The sequence below is a fragment of the Leptopilina boulardi genome, unplaced genomic scaffold (genome assembly GCF_019393585.1).
Source record: "Leptopilina boulardi isolate dan_hultmark-lab unplaced genomic scaffold, ZJU_Lbou_2.1 LbouV2_224, whole genome shotgun sequence".
Classification (NCBI taxonomy): domain Eukaryota; kingdom Metazoa; phylum Arthropoda; class Insecta; order Hymenoptera; family Figitidae; genus Leptopilina; species Leptopilina boulardi.
Window position 1 is genome coordinate 3,186,477 of NW_026137779.1, and position 18,857 is coordinate 3,205,333.

At 30.1% G+C, this 18,857-nt stretch overlaps 1 protein-coding gene across 11 annotated transcripts in view; it reads right to left on the bottom strand.

The window, feature by feature from the left end:
• The window catches only part of LOC127279858 (1-phosphatidylinositol 4,5-bisphosphate phosphodiesterase gamma-1), a 449,077-nt gene that overhangs the window by 142,957 nt on the left and 287,263 nt on the right, over positions 1-18,857 (bottom strand). For all 11 annotated transcript variants that reach the window (XR_007842717.1, XR_007842720.1, XR_007842718.1 and 8 more), the window contains one exon: positions 17,721-18,102. Coding sequence is in view for 7 of the 11 variants with exons in the window: in XM_051302488.1 (XP_051158445.1) it covers positions 17,721-18,102 (382 nt within the window). In the remaining 4 variants the exon portion in view is untranslated. The remainder of the gene's footprint in view (positions 1-17,720; positions 18,103-18,857) is intronic.

Consider the following 18,857-nt stretch of genomic DNA (forward strand, 5'->3'; position numbering starts at 1 on the left):
GTAAAGGTCTTGTAAAAATTTCTTATCATCAAAATATTTATCATTAAATAAAATTTTTTATTTTTTATTATTATATAATAATAAATAATAATTATTATTATTAATAAATTTAAATTAATAAATAAATAATTTATACATTATTTAAATTTAATATTTAATATATATTCTTCAATATTCCTAATTAATTAATTAATGTAACATATATAAATATATATAAAATATAATAATTTAAATTTTATTTTAAATAAAAATTATTAAAAAAAATTAATATTTAGTCAAAATTAAAAATTTACATGTATATATAATATAAATATATATATATATACCTAATATAAATTTTTTTAATTATAATAACAAATATAAATAAATATTTTGTGAAAATAAAAAAAAAATTTAATTTGTAATATATAATATAAATAATAAATATAATATAAATAAATAAATAATATAAAATTTTTTTTATTATTTTTAAAATTAATTAAATTATTGTGATGTAATTAAATAAATTTTTGAAATTTGATAAAATTATCAACTTATGCAGCTTACTCTAACAGCAATCGAATCAATTTTTCTCACAATCCTCACAATTTTTTTGCACGATTCTAACAATTTTATAATTTTTAATAATTAAAATACGACCGCACAAATGACAATGTCAAAACATTGAAAAATTTTAACCAACACAAAATAATGTCAAACAACACATTTAAAAAAAACAAGAGACCTATAACAAATACTAACTTCAGGTGTGGACAGAATGAACGAAAGATATTCACGATTATTATATGCAATACTAAAACTATACAGCCATGAGGGCGGTTCACCAAAGACTAAACACTCCTACCACTCATCCCTTCAATGCTCATTCAATTACAGAGTTGCCATATCTCAACACTCCGCCTCAACTCGACAATTTTATTTTACTTTAAACAGCCATACAACTCTCCACAACGCCGAGTTTTTTTCGCAAATACACAAACTTACTTGCATTCAATGATTTTGTAAGAATGTCAGCAATCTGCTCATCAGTTCTCACATACTTGACTCGAAGTATATCTCGATCGACCAAATCGCGTACAAAATTATATTTGATATCAATGTGTTTCATGCGTTTATGTTCCCAGCGTTTTAGCGAATGAATACATGACTGAATTGGACTTGGCATGAGTTCCACTTCAGTACCACTACCTGATAACCCATAAGAAGACATTTTTAAAGTACTTTAACAATAGTTTTAAAGGTATGTTAGAACAGCAAAACGTCTCTTACGATATCCGTACTCTCCACAACGCCGAGTTTTTTTCGCAAATACACAAACTTACTTGCATTCAATGATTTTGTAAGAATGTCAGCAATCTGCTCATCAGTTCTCACATACTTGACTCGAAGTATATCTCGATCGACCAAATCGCGTACAAAATTATATTTGATATCAATGTGTTTCATGCGTTTATGTTCCCAGAGTTTTAGCGAATGAATACATGACTGGTTATCTTCAAAAATCGTTACAGTATCCGCGTTAACAATTTTAAATTCGGATAAAAGATTTTTTAACCACAAAAATTCGCTCGCACACATAGCAAGAGAAACAAACTCTGCTTCTGTGGAGGATTGCGCTACAGTATGTTGTCTCTTCGTTTGCCAACACACTGTGTTTCCAAACAAATTAAACAAGTAACCTGAAGTTGATTTTCGATCCTCGCTATTCCAGTCAGCATGTACGAGCCTTGCAGGCTGAGCTGTGACCGCTCCCTTAGATTGCATACAGGCTGGTCTACAAATTTGATCAATCTTTTAACCACACTTTGATAAACATGACGTCTGCATTGTTTACCCTATAGCTATCTGACGTCACAAGTGATATTTTCCGCATAAACTCACGCATGCGCAACTATAAATACGCTAATAGAGCATTTTAATATGACTTATTTCCGCCTACGAGGTAGTAATTTTGTGCGGAAATTCATTTTACCTACGCATATATAGATATAAAAATCTGTTGATTTTATATATATATATATATTAGTCGGTAAAATGAATTTCCGAGCAAAATTACCACCTCGTAGGCGGAAATACGACACATTAAAATGCTTTATTTCAGATCATATCGATCAAGATATTCGGAAAAACTAACCTCAAAGCTCTTATATTTGAGAAAAAAATCAAATATATTATTAACACTCTACCGAAAGAGTGGTACTGGAATGGTACTGAATTGGACTTGGCTTGAGTTCCACTTCAGTACCACTACCTGATAACCCATAAGAAGACATTTTTAAAGTACTTTAACAATAGTTTTAAAGGTATGTTAGAACAGCAAAACGTCTCTTACGATATCCGTGTAAAACAGCAAAAAAAACATAATAGTTTGTAGAAAAATTCAGTTAAGTTTGGAAATTATATTGAAATCCCTCCTTGAACAATAGATCCCCAGGTCCTTTGTTGAAGGATTATAAAAACAAATATAATATTAAAATAAATATAAAGTATTAGTTTAAAACATATTGAAAAAGCTAGTTGCTTTTCACTTTTATGAGGGTATTAACGGTAACTCGACCCTTTTCGCAGGTAAATTTCCCAGTTCCATTTCAGTACCAAAATGTACCAAATTGTTGATATTTTTTGTATTTAATGTGAATAAAACATTGAGAAATTGTTAAAAGATGTGAGGTTAGGATAAAGGTCAAAGTTCTTCACAATTTCTCAATGTTTTATTCACATTAAATACAAAAAATATCAACACATTTGCACCACACACCCTTTTCTTATAATTTTTTTCTTATAATAATCATATGCTGTTAAATAAATAGAGTTCTCAATGGTTTAAGTGCTCGGAGAAATTCTCACGAGCACGAGAATATTCTCGAGCATTTTCTCGACTTCAATGTGCTCTGTCTATTTCTTGAGAATTTATGAAAATATACAAATATAACGTAAATATGGTAAATATAATGAATAAAGCCAGACGTTTGATCAATGAAAGGTATCCGCACATATCTGTTTATAGTTGTGCTGCTCATAATTTGCACAACCTTGTTGAAGACATCATGAAACTTCCTACTTTTAATGAAGTATCAAATTCAGAAAAAAAAATCGTCAAGGAAATTAATGGCTCACATTTATTAAAGTCAAAATTTACTGAAATTCAAGGCGATATGATTAAGTCTGATAAACCTCAAAAAGCAAAGAGAGTTTCTTTGAAACTTCCAGCAAATACAAGATGGGGTTCAATCATATTTTGTATAGAGAGCTTGCTGTATAATAAAAAATGTTTAAAAAGGTTAGTTATTACGGATGGTGTTATATATTAAAACACAAAGTTCAGTTAAACATTCTTGACGAAAATTTTTGGTTCAATTTATTGAGCCTCCATGAAATTATTGCTCCAATTTTAAAATGGATCACTATTTTGGAGGGTGATTATAGTACTTTAAGTTTGGTTCCACGAGCTTATTTCGAAATAAAATCAAGTCTTGAAGAAAGAATCGACAGTTCACCTTTATTTTTTGAAGAAGGAGAAATGATAGATCAGTTTATACAAAATCGAATGACGTCTTTGCTTACACCTATTCATTTTGCTGCACATATGTTGGATCCTAAATTTATCTCAAATTTTAATCCATCTATACCATCTAATGAAAAAACATTAAGTACAAATGAAAAAGTAATGGGGACCAATATGATTTTCGAGCGAATATCATGCTTATATGGCGAAGATAGTGACCAAGCCGTAGATGTATCTGTTGAACTTGCTGATTATAAAGAACAGAAAGGTGTCTTTTCTCAACCTATTTTACACAAAGCAATAAAAAAATTAGATCCCGTGACTTGGTGGCGAACCAATCCATTTGATTCCGTTTTAAGTCTTGTAGCATCTGAAATCTTGACTATGCCTGCTTCTACTGCAGCTACAGAACGAACGTTCAGCAAATACGGGAATGTTCATAGTAAAAAAAGGAATAGATTGAAAAGGGAGCGAGCTGGAAAATTGGTATATGTGTCGCATAATTTAAAACTTTCTGCAAACCAAATGAGCCAATGCCAGAAAAATAAAAAATCACAAAAGGAAGAGAGAATCATATTTGTGACACCATGAATGAAGAAGAATTTGAAAACATAGCGGACGTATTAGAAGAAAGTGAAGATGATTTGTGGGAAGATGATTCGGACGCGAATGTCTCAGTGGAAGATAACCCGCAGTAGATACTGAACAGGATTAAAAAAAACGTTTCAGTACATTCTTTCTGCGGCGGTTTACCATTATCATTTAAAATAAAAAAGTTAAAATGCAGAAGTAAATATGCATATTTTAAAGTTTATTTTATGTTTATAAATAATGTTATAAAAGAATATATATATAACAAAAAAAAATATTTCGTACAAAAAAGGACAGTATTTAATTGTAACCAGAACCAAAAAGACTGAGTATTTAAGTATATATTATTTTTTTAATTTTAAAACTGATAAAGAATAAAAGTCTTTTTGCTTCTTTTAGAAAAATATAAATATGTCCCAAAAGCATAATACAAGTAAAAATTGATAATAAAGTGTTCTAAATTAATTTTATATTTAACATAGTTATTAATTTAAAATAAACATTTAACAAAAATAGTTAATGTAGTTATTTTATTAAAACATTTAAATATTATGCTGCCTTTTTCGAATTTTCAGGATTTTTAACACAAAAAATGTCTTTAATTTTGTATAAAACAGACTGATTTAATTTAAATTTGTAGGTACAGAATATTAACATTAAAAATATTGTTATTACATATTAAACTAAAGACCACAATTCCTTTACTAGAGTTTTTATAAATATTTACTATTATTTCTTGTGTCAATTATAAAAGTTTATTAATTAAGGTCACTAAACTTTAAATTCTCAAAGTTTTCAAAAATTCTCAATAAATGCTCCGTTTCTGTTTAAATTCTCAGCATATTCTCGAGAGCATGTGCTCAACAAAAATTCTCGAGAATTTAAGAACTCTATAAATAAAACACAATATTTATCAAAAAATAAGAAAATCAAAAGTTTCCTTTGAAATTTAGTTTACACAAACTCTCTATTGTGGCATTCGGTATACTTAACCGTATCCTTATCATTTGTAAATATGTAAAATTAGTGTTTTTAAAGTGTAGAGAACAGAAATTCAGGTAAAATAACCAGAAAAATTAAGAGATTTTAACTGTTTAAAAAGAATTTATGATAATTTAAGTTTAGTTCCTCAAATTATTTATAATTATTATTTTCACTAATACGTGACATGTGCATGACATATGATTACCATGAAAGTAAACTAATCTTCCAATAATTATAATTAATAACTTACATTAACCATTAAATAAATGATTCATAATTAATAGGAGTCACTCCCTACATATACTTACAGAAGTGAGGTTATGTTACTTCTTATTCCTACTTATTTTACGCTCTATTCTATTTGTATGTTCGTATTTAATCATCGGTTATATTTTTAGTAATATTCTCTCGGTAATATAACCGACTTAAAACACTATGCAAAATATATGTGATTATACTTTTGTTATACTGATGGTGAAGTCCCATGGCAGCGTTTTGCGTTGCGTTTTGTAACTAGGCTATGAGAGCCAAGATGACAAACGTATATCTGCATCTTTTTTACACTCATGGCCTAATTATTAAACACTACGCAAAACGCTTTCATGGGACTTCACCTTTAAAGCGCCGTCCCATGACAGCATGAAAGGTCGGCGTAAAGCGGAAACCATAAGAATGAAAGGGATAGTGAGAAATGTTCATCTCTTTCACTCTTGTCGTTTACGCTTTCCGCCGACGCATTACGCCGACATAGGACGACACCTTTAATTCAGAAGTGCTAGTCTGCTAGTAAAGATTGCAGTCTGCTGCAGAAGCACCTTTATCCTAAGGCTTGCATTTCATAAATGCCAGCGCCCAACCCTGGGAATTTAAGTGTTTTCCATCTGTGCATCTTTGCGATCTTTGCAAATGAAGAAAGTGAATGTCTACAAATAACAAACATAACTTATTAATATTTCTTTTTATATTGTAGATTTTTTCGAATTGCGTTATTTGTCCTTATTTTAGACTGACATAAACAAATTATGCTTCCAACCTCGGAATCAATTATTAAAAGCATTAGTAATTCCAAACATTTTACTATTATGTTGATTTTAAATACGACGCGTCTATTTGATTTTACAAACTGTTGTATTCATTGTATGACTGATAATACAAATTGTCACTTAGAAAATTCCTTTTTTTCTAAAATATTAATATTCAAATGAAATTTAAATTCAAGTCACACGAAATTATAAAACATGAAATGCAATAAAAAAAATAAAAACCTAACCTACAAAAGAGGTTACGTATTACTAGAAGTGACAGGAATGAAAATTCAACGAAAATCAACTTAATAAAGAAAAAAAAATTTTTTATTTAACTTTCCAAAAAGATTTTTGAACAGCTGTTGCAATCTGCAAAATTATTTAAAATAGTTAGTCTAAAAATCTAATTACTGAAATAATTGGTTTCATATTTTGTATACAAAAAAAATATTTACATCTGCAATATGCAAACATAACCTCCGAATTAAATACTTCAATTTTGTTACATATCGATTACTTTAATTATTATTTTGTTCTTTTTAAATATCAATATTGTCTGGATGACAACTTAACCTGAAATTATTTTAATAGTCATATATTTTTATTTTTAATAAATTCTATTTATTCGAAACTTATGATTTTGACTCCTTCATGTGAATTCGACTTTAAACATTGTAGGAAAACAACGTAGGTCCTCCGCTATGAGAATATTCTCAGTTATATTCTCGAGAATATAACGAGATTCTAAATTTTTGAAAATTTTGCAATTATCTCCTGCTTCACGTTTCCCAATTTGTTTCACAAATCCTTCTGCTTTATTACTTTATAAAATTTTCGTTCAGCAATACATTTCATATATATTTGTGATTTAATTACACTTTTATAATGTAAGATATCACAAGTTTAATATGCACAAAAAATTCAGTTACTACCCAACTCTGCTTTCGTGTAACAATACAGATGTTGAGTTGTAATTTCCCAGTTCTGATTATTTACGCACTGTCGTCAGCTGTCAGTTGTATTATTCAAGGATATTTTTATTAATAGACAATAATTATAGGCAAAATATTTCCATATGCAATTACTTATTTATATAAAATTTGTGGATTTAATAAGTTAACCCTGCTAAAAATAAAATCACAGAACGTCAAAAAATTAGTCAGGATCTCTGACGTTTTGAGACTGTTTTTGTTACGATTGCAGTCACAGCACACCACAATAAGTGAGGTTTAGTCAAAGAATCGTCAATAGTAGTCAGATTTTTTATGAGGGTCGGAGACCCTTTTTTTTGGCCATACCATAAATCATTAAACCCTATGACTATTTGTGATTTAAATGACATTTCTTTCTATAAAATAGTTTTCATGATTCCTGACTTACTTCTCATGAATTCTGATTACAAATATTTAAAAATTAAAAAAAAATCAATATTTTTTAATTAAAAAAATAAATAAAAATCATTTATCGCACAACATTTTTTTATCTTCACGTTACACATACTTCATTATTATTTTTACAATTGAGGACACCAATGCAATAACCAGACGGACGCTCGGACCGGCCGCGCTGAAGCCAGTCAACGAATGAAAAAGTCGAAAAAATTAAAATTCAAAATTTTGATTTTTGAAATATACTACGTTGTAGAAAATAAAACGGCGCATCTTTTTTTCCTTTAACTTTTTTTTGTAGAATGAATATAATTAAAAAAAATTTGTTGATTGAAAATATTTAGTTTTTTGCAATTATTGTCAAAACTATTCATTATACAAAAAAAAGTTAAAGGAAAAAAAGATGCGCCGTTTTACTCGCCGTTTTATTTTCTACAACGTAGTATATTTCAAAAATCAAAATTTTGAATTTTAATTTTTTCGACTTTTTCATTCGTTGACTGGCTTCAGCGCGGCCGGTCCGAGCGTCCGTCTGGTTATTGCATTGGTGTCCTCAATTTATTATATTTATTTACTCCTATCGAAGAAAATCTTGCAAACGCAGGGAATCGAACTCACAACCTAACGAACGCAAACCGAATACCTAACCCCTGAGCTAAACTAACCTAACTGAGATCTTAAAAATAGAATACAGTTTTATGAAAATAGAAGATCTTATTACTTTTTTTCAATTTTATCAACATATTTTGTTGATGATTATTATTATTATTTTAAAAAAATTTTATAATTTTTAAAAATTAACAAGTAAAGTTAAAATAGGTATATTCTTATATTGATCAACAAACATTTTTAGTCCAATTATCATATATTAATGTATTCAATTAATAAAATTTGCTTTAGCAAATATTTAATTAAACAAAAAATTCGTATGTAAATATTACTTGAATTCAAACTTAAAAGAATATGTGTAATATAGAAATAAAATAGTCTAGAATAATAAGATACTGTCGGATTGTCTCAAGTAAACTCTGAGCGAATTTTATCAGGTTTTTCGCTCACGTTTTAGCACATTCATTACTATTATAATTAATTATAATGATAAGAATTAATTAATATGCATATATTAATTACTGTGTTATTAAAATTCAATTTAACATAATTCTTCCACAAATCAACTAAATAATTACTAATTTTAATTTCTCTTTTTAGCATACTGCACTATAATTAGATGCAATATTTGGTTCAAATCAAATTTATATTGAGTGAAAACTGGATCAAATTCGCTCAGAGATTGATTGAGCGATCAATTCATATATTCTATTTTACAAGAGACCAGAATGTTTTTGCTCATCTAGTTGTAAAAAAATAAACTTTTATGTGAAATAGCCAGCGATTTCTAATTTTTTTTGAAATATATATATATATATATATATATATATATATATATATATATAGAGTTAACACAGTGGTAAGAATAGGTTTTCAACATATGTTACTTTCTTATAACGAAATGTAATGAAACTAGCTTACTGTAAAATAATAAATACAAATTTGAAGTAGGGACTTTAAAAGTATAGTCGTAGTCATTGACGCCTTTCCTTTTCTGTCCTTGTCTTACAAACGTGATTCCATGTATATTATATGTACGTTAGAAAAGGACAAAAAAAGTATAGGCCAGAAGGATCTTTTATGGTTTTATTGCTTTTCATTGCAAAATTACAAATTGTTGCATTTGAAAAAAATAATTTTTAAATATTATATTTGTAATGTACATGTTAATACAATTACAACGATATAAAATTTTTTGCAAATATTTTTAAATTATTGAAAATTAATTTTCATTAATGAAGTATTTATTGTATAATCATTATGTAATTTTAGAGTTTTTACATAATGTTTTATATCATTGGAATCGTTGAAATCTATAAATTACAAATATAACATTTAAAAAAATATTTATTTAAATTTAAATAATTTTTTATTTTGCATTAAAAAGTCATAAAACCTGATGGACCCTCGAAAGGACCCTTCTATTGGAAAAAGGGAATATATAAAAAAATGTAAATTGTAGTAGGTAAAAGTAAATAAGCAGTTTGAAAAAAATAAAAAAAATTGTCCTGAGGATTTCAAATACATATGTATTTAAAAATTTTTCATAGAAATTAACTATTTAATTTTTTAATTTTTAACTATTTATAGAATTTTTTTGGATGTCTAGAATCCTGAAAAATTGAATCTTCCAAATATCTCATTTTCATATCAATAATACCAAAAATATAGAAATTTTTTTTTTTTCAAATTTAATGGCTTTCTTAACATAATAGAGTTATATGGTGGATTTGAGTGGCCTTGGTACCTCTCTTGGAACCCTTTTTACAAAAAAATAAAACGTAGTGAGAAATAGTTACTTTTTAGAAAACGTCAGGCCTATAAAAACTATTTAAGTCAGAATTAGTCAGCAGCATCACAAAACATCAAAATAGTTTCAAAACGTCAGGATTTCTGACGTTTTGTGACTGATTTCTGATTTTATTTTTAGCAGGGAAGTGTAAAATTACTAATATTTTTATTAAAATTAGACAGTTTATTCAAATATGACATCCATTTTTCTAGTAATATGTTAGTAACATTTTTATCCATCACAAATTTATCCTTTACCCTGTATCCTAACGACTTTTATCCTCTATCTTTACAACTTTTTACCCACCTTTTTTCTGTGAACCTAGATTGGAACTGTGCGCTGAAGGATTGTTGGCGAAGCTACACAAGACTGTATTATCGTTTCTCAAAACTCATTTCAAGAAAATAACATTCTGGTTGGATTCCACAATTAGGCTCTGTCACTTGTGACGTCAGAGTCAATTCTAGGTGTGACGTCAGAGGCCTGAAGAGACAACAAACAGACGACACAATGTTATTCTTATGGGGACAGAACCCTTTAATTCCGAAGCTACAACTCTTGGAGGAGCGGCAACGTGGGAGTAAACGTCGAAGACCTGACGGGAGACTGGGAATTTTGGACGCCTTTGTTGGACTCCATGATTTGTTGAATTTGACCCATAGGAGCAGACTTCCAGCGGACTTTGATATATCATGGATTGCCCTAACTATGTCGTATAGAATAATCTTGGATCCATCGTCTGAATTTGGCATGGACCTCTCTGATCCACAGGGGTCACTAGATGAGATTGTTGGCAGACAGTTCCCTGAATATTCTCTTATGTTTACGGATGGTTCGGTTAATGTCCCTGACCGTAGTAGATGTGGATGCGCCTTTTTCTCCGTTGAAAGTGATTTTCGTTTTGGACTCTCTGCAGGATTTTGCATCTCCTTACACAGCGGAAGCTTATGCTCTATTAACTGCAGTCAAGCATGTCTTGAACCGAGGTATGGAGAAGACCCTTATTCTGTCTGACTGCAGAAGGGTTCTTTCCTGCATTGTCAACAGATTTAGAGATGGCGGGGGCTCTTATTTAATTAACAAGATCGCTAATGTGCTCTATCAGGCTAGGGAGAGGGGTCTCTCTATTATAATTATGTGGATTCCTGCTCATAGTAGGGTTAAGGGTAATAATGTTGCGGATAGGATTGCTGAGGTTTCCGCGCGGATGCCTTTTAAGGTTAAAATTGGTCTGCCTTATCAGGACCACCGTGATTTGATCAACTCAGAACATTTCAACTGACTTCGAACTGGTTGGTCTTTTTATGGTGGCAAGCCTAAGGGTTTAGATTATTTTTCCAGAATCTCATTCAAGTCACCTAGATCTTGGTTTCTTGCGATTGAAGCGCCTAGACCGGCTGTGTGCAGAATTACCCGTTTGCGGACTGGCCACTTATGTGTGACCGAACACTTTCAGCGAATAAGGTGGAACATCGACCTATCCTGCCCGTGCGGATGTCCTACTAGGAGTCTTCGACATTTGTATTCGGAATGCCCCCTTCTCTCTCCTGGGAGACCGGAGTTTTGTGATTTTCTCTACCATTGCCTTAAGATACCTGACCCCGATTCATTTGACCCCAAGAGGATGGCTTTTAGCCAGCGAGTTGACTTTGTTAGGGCCCTTCAAGCTTTCTTTAACGCCGGCACTTTCAGGTTCGTTGTCTAGGACTAGCTCCATTCTGCTCCTCGATCTTTATATATTTTATCTGTTTATTTTTATCCCCCCCCTTTTTTTGTATTTTTCTTATTTTTTGTTTTTTTTCTCTTTGAGTGGCTGTGGTCTGGTTCATCCTGGGGAATTTTCCCTTCAGGTCAACTGAGTAGTCTGAAGCTGCGGTTCCTATAGGTTGGCCTGGCCTCAGTCAATCTCGAATACTTTTTAGTTAAATCTTTTCTTATTTTTGGTTCTTTTTCTTATTTTTGGTTCTTTTTATTATTTGTTCCCCTTCTCCTTAGTTGTTTTGATTTATTATTCTTTTTATTTTTGATTTTGTCCTGTTTTTTTCTTTTTTTTTACATCCTTGTTTTTTTTTATTTTGTTTGATTCATATTTGAATCTCCACTGCCTTAGATTCTTATTTGTTTTGGCGTTGGAATTGTTTCTTAATTTTTCCTTACGACCACAGGTGCCACACTTGCTGCTATGTATGCAGCTTTAGTCTTAGTTTAAGCATATGATTTAACTTTAAGTTTTTGTAATGACTGTTTGCTCCGCAAGAGGCCACTAATGAAGAAGAAGAAGATGATTCTAATGGGGAAGAAAATTAGTTTCCACTTTCATCAATTTTAATCATACTTTAAACATGGAAAACGCTTGTTGACATATAATAAAATTAAAATGTGTGTTGATAATTAATTTTGTTATATATTTGATTCAATTGCATTGATAGATTCTCTGAATTCGTGATATAATATAAATTTTGAGGTTAGGGGTGTTTGTTTACTAACTTGAAATCTTTTACTGCTGCGGTAATTCCCACTTACAATATATATTTTATATCTTTTTTAATAACATGCATACAGGATATTGTTTAATAATGTTGTTAAAATGTAAAATGTGATTAGTATACAAACAGCCCTAACCTCAAAATTTAAATTTTATCACGAATTGAGAGAATCTATCAATAAAATTGAATCAAATATATAACAAAATTAATTATCAACACACATTTTAATTTTATTATATGTCAACAAGCGTTTTTCACGTTTAAAATATGAATAAAATTGATGAAAGTGAAAACAAATTTTCTTTCTTATAAGAATAACATTGTGTCCATGAAGTAGTATAAGGAGCACTCACTGCTTGTTAAGCATATAGGCCCCCTGCATGAGAATAAATCCGAAATTACATATCTCCGATTATGACGCCTCTAGCGGAAAAGCGGTGTACTTAGAAGTTTTCAAAATATGGCTGCGCCTAGTCACAGCTGTTCTCATATAGTAAACAGTGTAAAGTGATATATATAATAATTTTAGAAAAAGTGTAAAGAAAGAAAAAAGTTACACACAAAAATTTTAAATAAAACATAAATATTTTTTTGAAAATATATTTGAAAATTCGTAAGTTTTTGCTTATTTATATACGAATATATAATTTAGATTTTTAAAATATTTGTTTTTAATTATGTTTCATAATGAAATAATAAAGAAATTGCATTAATTTGTTGTAAGTTATATAAAAATAAAAAAAATAATAAAAATATAAATAATTTTTTTTCATTGTAGCCGTATATATTTCAAACGAAATTTCTTAATTTTTGTTATTTTTAGGTTATATTTACATGTAAACAAACAAAATATAATGACAAGTTCAGCAAGTATTTTGTTAACATTCAAATGCATACAAAATAATTTGTATCAAGTAAAATTGCCTGTGTTAATGCTGATTCATTTATCAATTTAGCAGCCACATTTTTCACTTTTTTATTTATAATTACACAATATTAATTCCCATCAAACACATTTTAAAAAAAACGCCAACTGACAGTTATACACAAACACTTATATAACAATGTACCACGTGACCTGTAATTCCTGGCTTTTCCGCTAGGGTTGTTAGTATCGGGGATATGTAAATGCTTCTATTAAATCCATAGAGATAATATAAATAGAGTAGACAAGGTATAGGCGGCTGCGTAAGAGGGAAGTGTCCTGACATAAACAGAATGGGTTGGAAAGAGAAGAAAGATTTAACACCAGTATCTGTCCTTCAATAAGCACCAGCGCAAGAGAGACACCTACTGGTGCTAAAATCGCGTTCTCTTTCTATCAAACGGACGCCTCTATACAGACCATCTCCACTCTATTTATATTATCTCTATGATTAAATCTGGAAAGGCTGGGGAAGAATTTTCAAAAACGGCCTATAGAGTGAGTGCTCCTAATACTACTTCATGATTGTGTCGTCTGTTTGCTGTCCCTCCAGGCCTCTGACGTCATATCTTGAACGCGAAATATCTCGATGAACTGACACAGCCTAACTGTCTTGAATTGGATCAACAAACTACCTTATAAGCTTGAGACATTTGAAGCCAATAGAATAGCCGTGATTCAGTGTTACCAAGTCATGTGATTGGAGACACGTGTCCACTACGGAAAATCCTGCTGATGTCCTGTCCAGAGGTCAGCTTCCGACGGAGTTCTTAAACAATCAACTTTAAAAGAATGTTCCAACTTACAATTAGCTGAGAAAGGCGGAGGAAGCTTGGCCACCGAAATTACAACCTGTAGAAATGGACCAACAAGATCCAAAGAAAATGCAAGTTCTTACTACCAAGGTCGTCAAACAATGGAGCTTGTGGAAAAGATATTTATCACTCAAGAAGCTAATTTGAGTACTTGCTTATTGTATTCGATTTTGTAAAAATGTACGCAAAAAGTGAAGAACGACGGGTGAGCTGTCTGCAGATAAACTGCATTCAGCAGAAGAGACAATGATCACCAGCATACAACGAGAGGAATTTTCCGGTGAAGTGAAACATCTTTCGTCGGATAAAAGGTGCAAAAAAATTCTCCAGAAATCCAAGATTGTTCGATTGAGTCCAGTGATGAAGGATGGTATTCTACGAGTGGGAGGACGGATTCAAAATGCAGATTTAGACACTGATCAAATTCACTCCATCCTTATTCCTAGAGTTTATCCTGTTACCACCTTGTTGATTCGCGATACTTATTTAAATATGAAACATGCAGGCGTTAATGCGGTTTTGTATAGTATCATTTGCGGAGAGCTATCGGTGATGTTGCGCTCTCGTATGAAAGTTTAAACACTTTGATGTGTGAGCTCGAAGCAATGTTAAATTCGCCCATTGGCGAGATTTTTTCTAACAATTTTTTTTCATATTTTAAATTTTTTTTATTTTTTCCGCTAATAGCTGTTACGGTACTACCTAATAAATTAAATACAAAGAAAATTAAATATTATTAATTAAATTAATCTAATTTTATAATTTTTTTTATTATCAAAATTCTTTCATTTGATGTTACTGGGAAGGCTTCGAGTACAACTGTCTTGCTACCAAGTGTAAAGGGAAATTTGATGCACATAGATAATGTTCACTGGAGTCATCACTTTATTCCGCAAAGGAAACAAACTCGGAAAAAGAACAGTTAAAATTTTTCCTATGCTGAAAGAAATAGCAATAGCAACAATTATTATGCATAAAGTAGAGAAAAAACCCTTTCGAATACCAAATAATAAAAGTGTAATTGAAGAAGTTTTATAGAAGTTATGTTAAAATAAATTTTATAGCAATCGCCTGAGAGGTAACTTTTGGGGTGGGAACAGTTGACGAATTTTGACCCATACGATAATATACTCTTTGTAATAATAAACATCTGAAAAGCTGTTTGATGACTTTACAAAATAATATAAGTATCTGTTTAGTGTGTTCGTTATAAGAGACATTTTCTCAAAAATTTTCAAAGCCTCCCCTGGTCGAGCGCGTTAAGGCGCTCCCAGTGCGGTTGAGAGCTATGATGGTTGAGGGTTCGAGTCTCAGAGTCAACCCGTCGGAAAAATTTCGAGAATGTGTGATGAATACTCATTTTTTAAAATTTATTAATATTATTGATGTCAAATAAAAACTTATTAATATTATTATTATATAATAATTTATTATATTCCAATTATTTCAATCAATTTAATATATTCGTATATTATCTGCATCAGTGACACAGTACGCGTGTGCCATACAAACAGGCGGACTATTTTGACAGCAATCGCACGCACATTAAGCAGCATTCTAGCCGGCACGTCGTCCGATCAATCGAACCACAGACAGAACATGGCGCGCTACTGGCTAGGCATTTTGTTATCTGATATTTATTATAGACTGCGATTTACGATATTACTTTGCCGTCGAAAGGTGTTGCTTTAAAGGTAAAATCGACTGCAAAGCAGATTTTCCAACTAGTAAAATGGCACGGACAAAAGTGTTAAATATAAAAGGGGTAAAATTCCTGAAGCGAACTAAGTGAAAAAAAGTTGATCGGATCGGGCTGTAACTTGCACATAGTTTAGCCCTAGGGGTAACTAATTTAACCTCGAAGTATTGTTCGGTTTTTTCAAAAACTGTCGGAGAGGGAGGGGGTTGAATTTTTTTGAAAAATTTAAACAGCGAATTTTTGAAGACTTGTAACTTTTTTTTGCCCTATATGGACTATTTTGGATTAGAGGATTTTTTATAAACAATTGCCATGTTAGCCAATTGTTTATTAACAATCCACTAATCCAAAATAGTCCATATAGAGTTCGTTGGATGCGGAATTTTGTCAACTTTCACTTAGTAGCGTCAGAATTACGATAACTTTATTTGTTTATAAAATATATCATTTTTTATTAACCTTAATAGTTAATTAATTAACTAAAAATTATAAATATTATATAAGTAAATAAAAAAATATTTCGACATCTATGTTTTCCAAAGGTTTTTTTGTGCTCTTTCGATTGGTGAAAAAAAATTCAAAATTTGATTCTTTTTTCTGAAAATCAAAAATTCTTTTGACTTTTTTTTAAATTCGGTTTTTTCTTAAATTTATTTTTATTTTTTTTTTAAGTTAAAAATGTGCATTTTTAGCTCAAAAAAAATTGAGATGTCCTTTTAAGGGTTCCGTACCCAAAGGGGGAACCCTATTAATGAGACTAGTGAAGCAAGGCATGTACGCTATGATGATCATAGCGTTTTCAAAGAAAAACTGATAATTTTTGTTATATATGACTATGTGTTTATCTATGTGTTTTTATGATCACATTACAGGAAAAATTAAGAAAATTGGAAATTTTCTACCTGCCTTCACACTTTAACCCCCTTAAATTTTAGGTTTAAGAGTACGGAACCCTCGGTTTTAATGCGAGTGTAACTCGCACTTGTCCGAGTTTTTGTTATTTTCGAGATATTAGTTAATTAATTCATTAATTAATGTTAATAAAAATTTATATATCTTATAAACGAATAAAGGTATCGTAATTCTGACGTTACTAAATGAAAGTTGACAAAATGGATTGTTAATAAACAATTGGCTAACATGGCAATTGTTTATAAAAAATCTATTCCAAAATAGTCCATATAGGGCTCGTTGGATGCGGAATTACGTCAACTTTCAATTGGTATCTTTAGAATTGCAATAACTTTATTTATTTGTGAAATATTTCTTTTTTATTAACATTAATTAATTAATTAATATCTCAAAAATAACAAGAAAGGACATCTCAATATTTTTTGTGGTAAAAAAACACATTTTTAGCTTTCAAAAAAAATAAATAAAAAAAATAAAAAGGACCAAACTTAAAAAAAATTTAATTTTTTAAAAAAAGTTTTGCGCCATTCGAAAGAGCAGAAAAAAACCTTTCGATAACATATGGGACAAATTTTTCTTCTTCTTTCTGTTTAATGGTACAAGTCTTCAAAAATTGACTGTTTAAATTTTTCAAAAAAAATTCAACCCCCTCCCTCTCCGTCTGTTATGTAAATTTAAAATTTGAAGAGAAGCTGTAAATAATTTATTTAAGAAAACAAAAATTTTGTTGTGGTGTCGTTCGTTAGAAAAGGTTAAATGTTAAAAATGTGTATTAGAACTTCACCAAGTCTAATTTGATTTGAAATTTGATGGAAAACAATTTTTCCTGAATTCGAGGGACTCAGATTGAGAACGTGTGAATTAAAATGTAAATTGTTTATAAGTAATACGAAAATTAAAAATCTGATGTGTATGTCATGCTTATAGAGGTATTAACTGAATGAATTTATTTTTAAATATATATACTCTAATAAAATTTAGTTACTTACCGACTGTTTTTGTTGTTAATTTCATATCAGTATCATATTCAGCTCCAATAATTTCTACTTCTACAAATGGGCTCACTGTACCTCGTCTTGATTTACTTAAATGTCTGGCACCAATTATTCTTAAATTTATTCTCACAGATTCCGAATAAAATTCGCTACTTTTTTCATAAGGATTAAAATCTTCTTTGAACATAAACTCTGGTTTCAACACATAACCACAATTTCCATTCATTCTAAATTTTGCGTGATTTAATTGCATTGGTTTATCACCAGTTTGATAATTCAGAGCAACCATCTGAGATCCAGTGTTCCACATAGGAATAGGATTATAGTTTGAAGAATCAAATCGTGAACCCTTAGGGTAAATTCTGCTTAACTGCATCTAAAGTACACAATTTATTGGTTGTTAATTACATCTTAAATGTTGTATAACATTTATGTATAGATGTACAAAGTAAACAATAATTAAACATGATTTTAATACTTTTGCTTCCTCTCTTCCCGAAAAAACTTTCTATTCGTGACGATTTTCGATTTTTAAAAATGGGTTAGGTATATAGGTTCATTTTTAATTAGAATCCATATATTTGAAGTTTTAAACAAATGTTGAGACGTATGTATGTGTATGTCACAAAATCTTATGTTCAAATTATCTCAGGCACATTTTGACGGATTGCTCTGAAATTTCGTAGGTTTCTTGCAGTCTTTAATACCTGTAGGTATTATATTCATAGCATCAAATGAATCGATTGATGATAAGATAAGAACAATTAAATTGCTAAATATTAACCAGGAGAGTATATTCCTACGTGGAATTCATAGCTAAAGACGAATATCGTTTAATTTTGTCAATTTATTAACTTTGCATAAAAATATTTACGTTTTTTGAGAAGTGTATTGGCTATAATTTAATCCATATGCGAGATAAGTAAAAATGATGCACAGCAAAGTGGAACCTGAAAAAACAAACTTACCAATGATATGTTGTTCATTAAAATTTATTCATTTTCACGATCGCTACCCAGTAAACACGTATTATAAATGTTATATAACAGTGAGGACACAGTTTTATAGAACATTTGTTACAAGATGGTTATGAATCTGTTATATAATCTCATTGTAACAGCATTCTAGAAT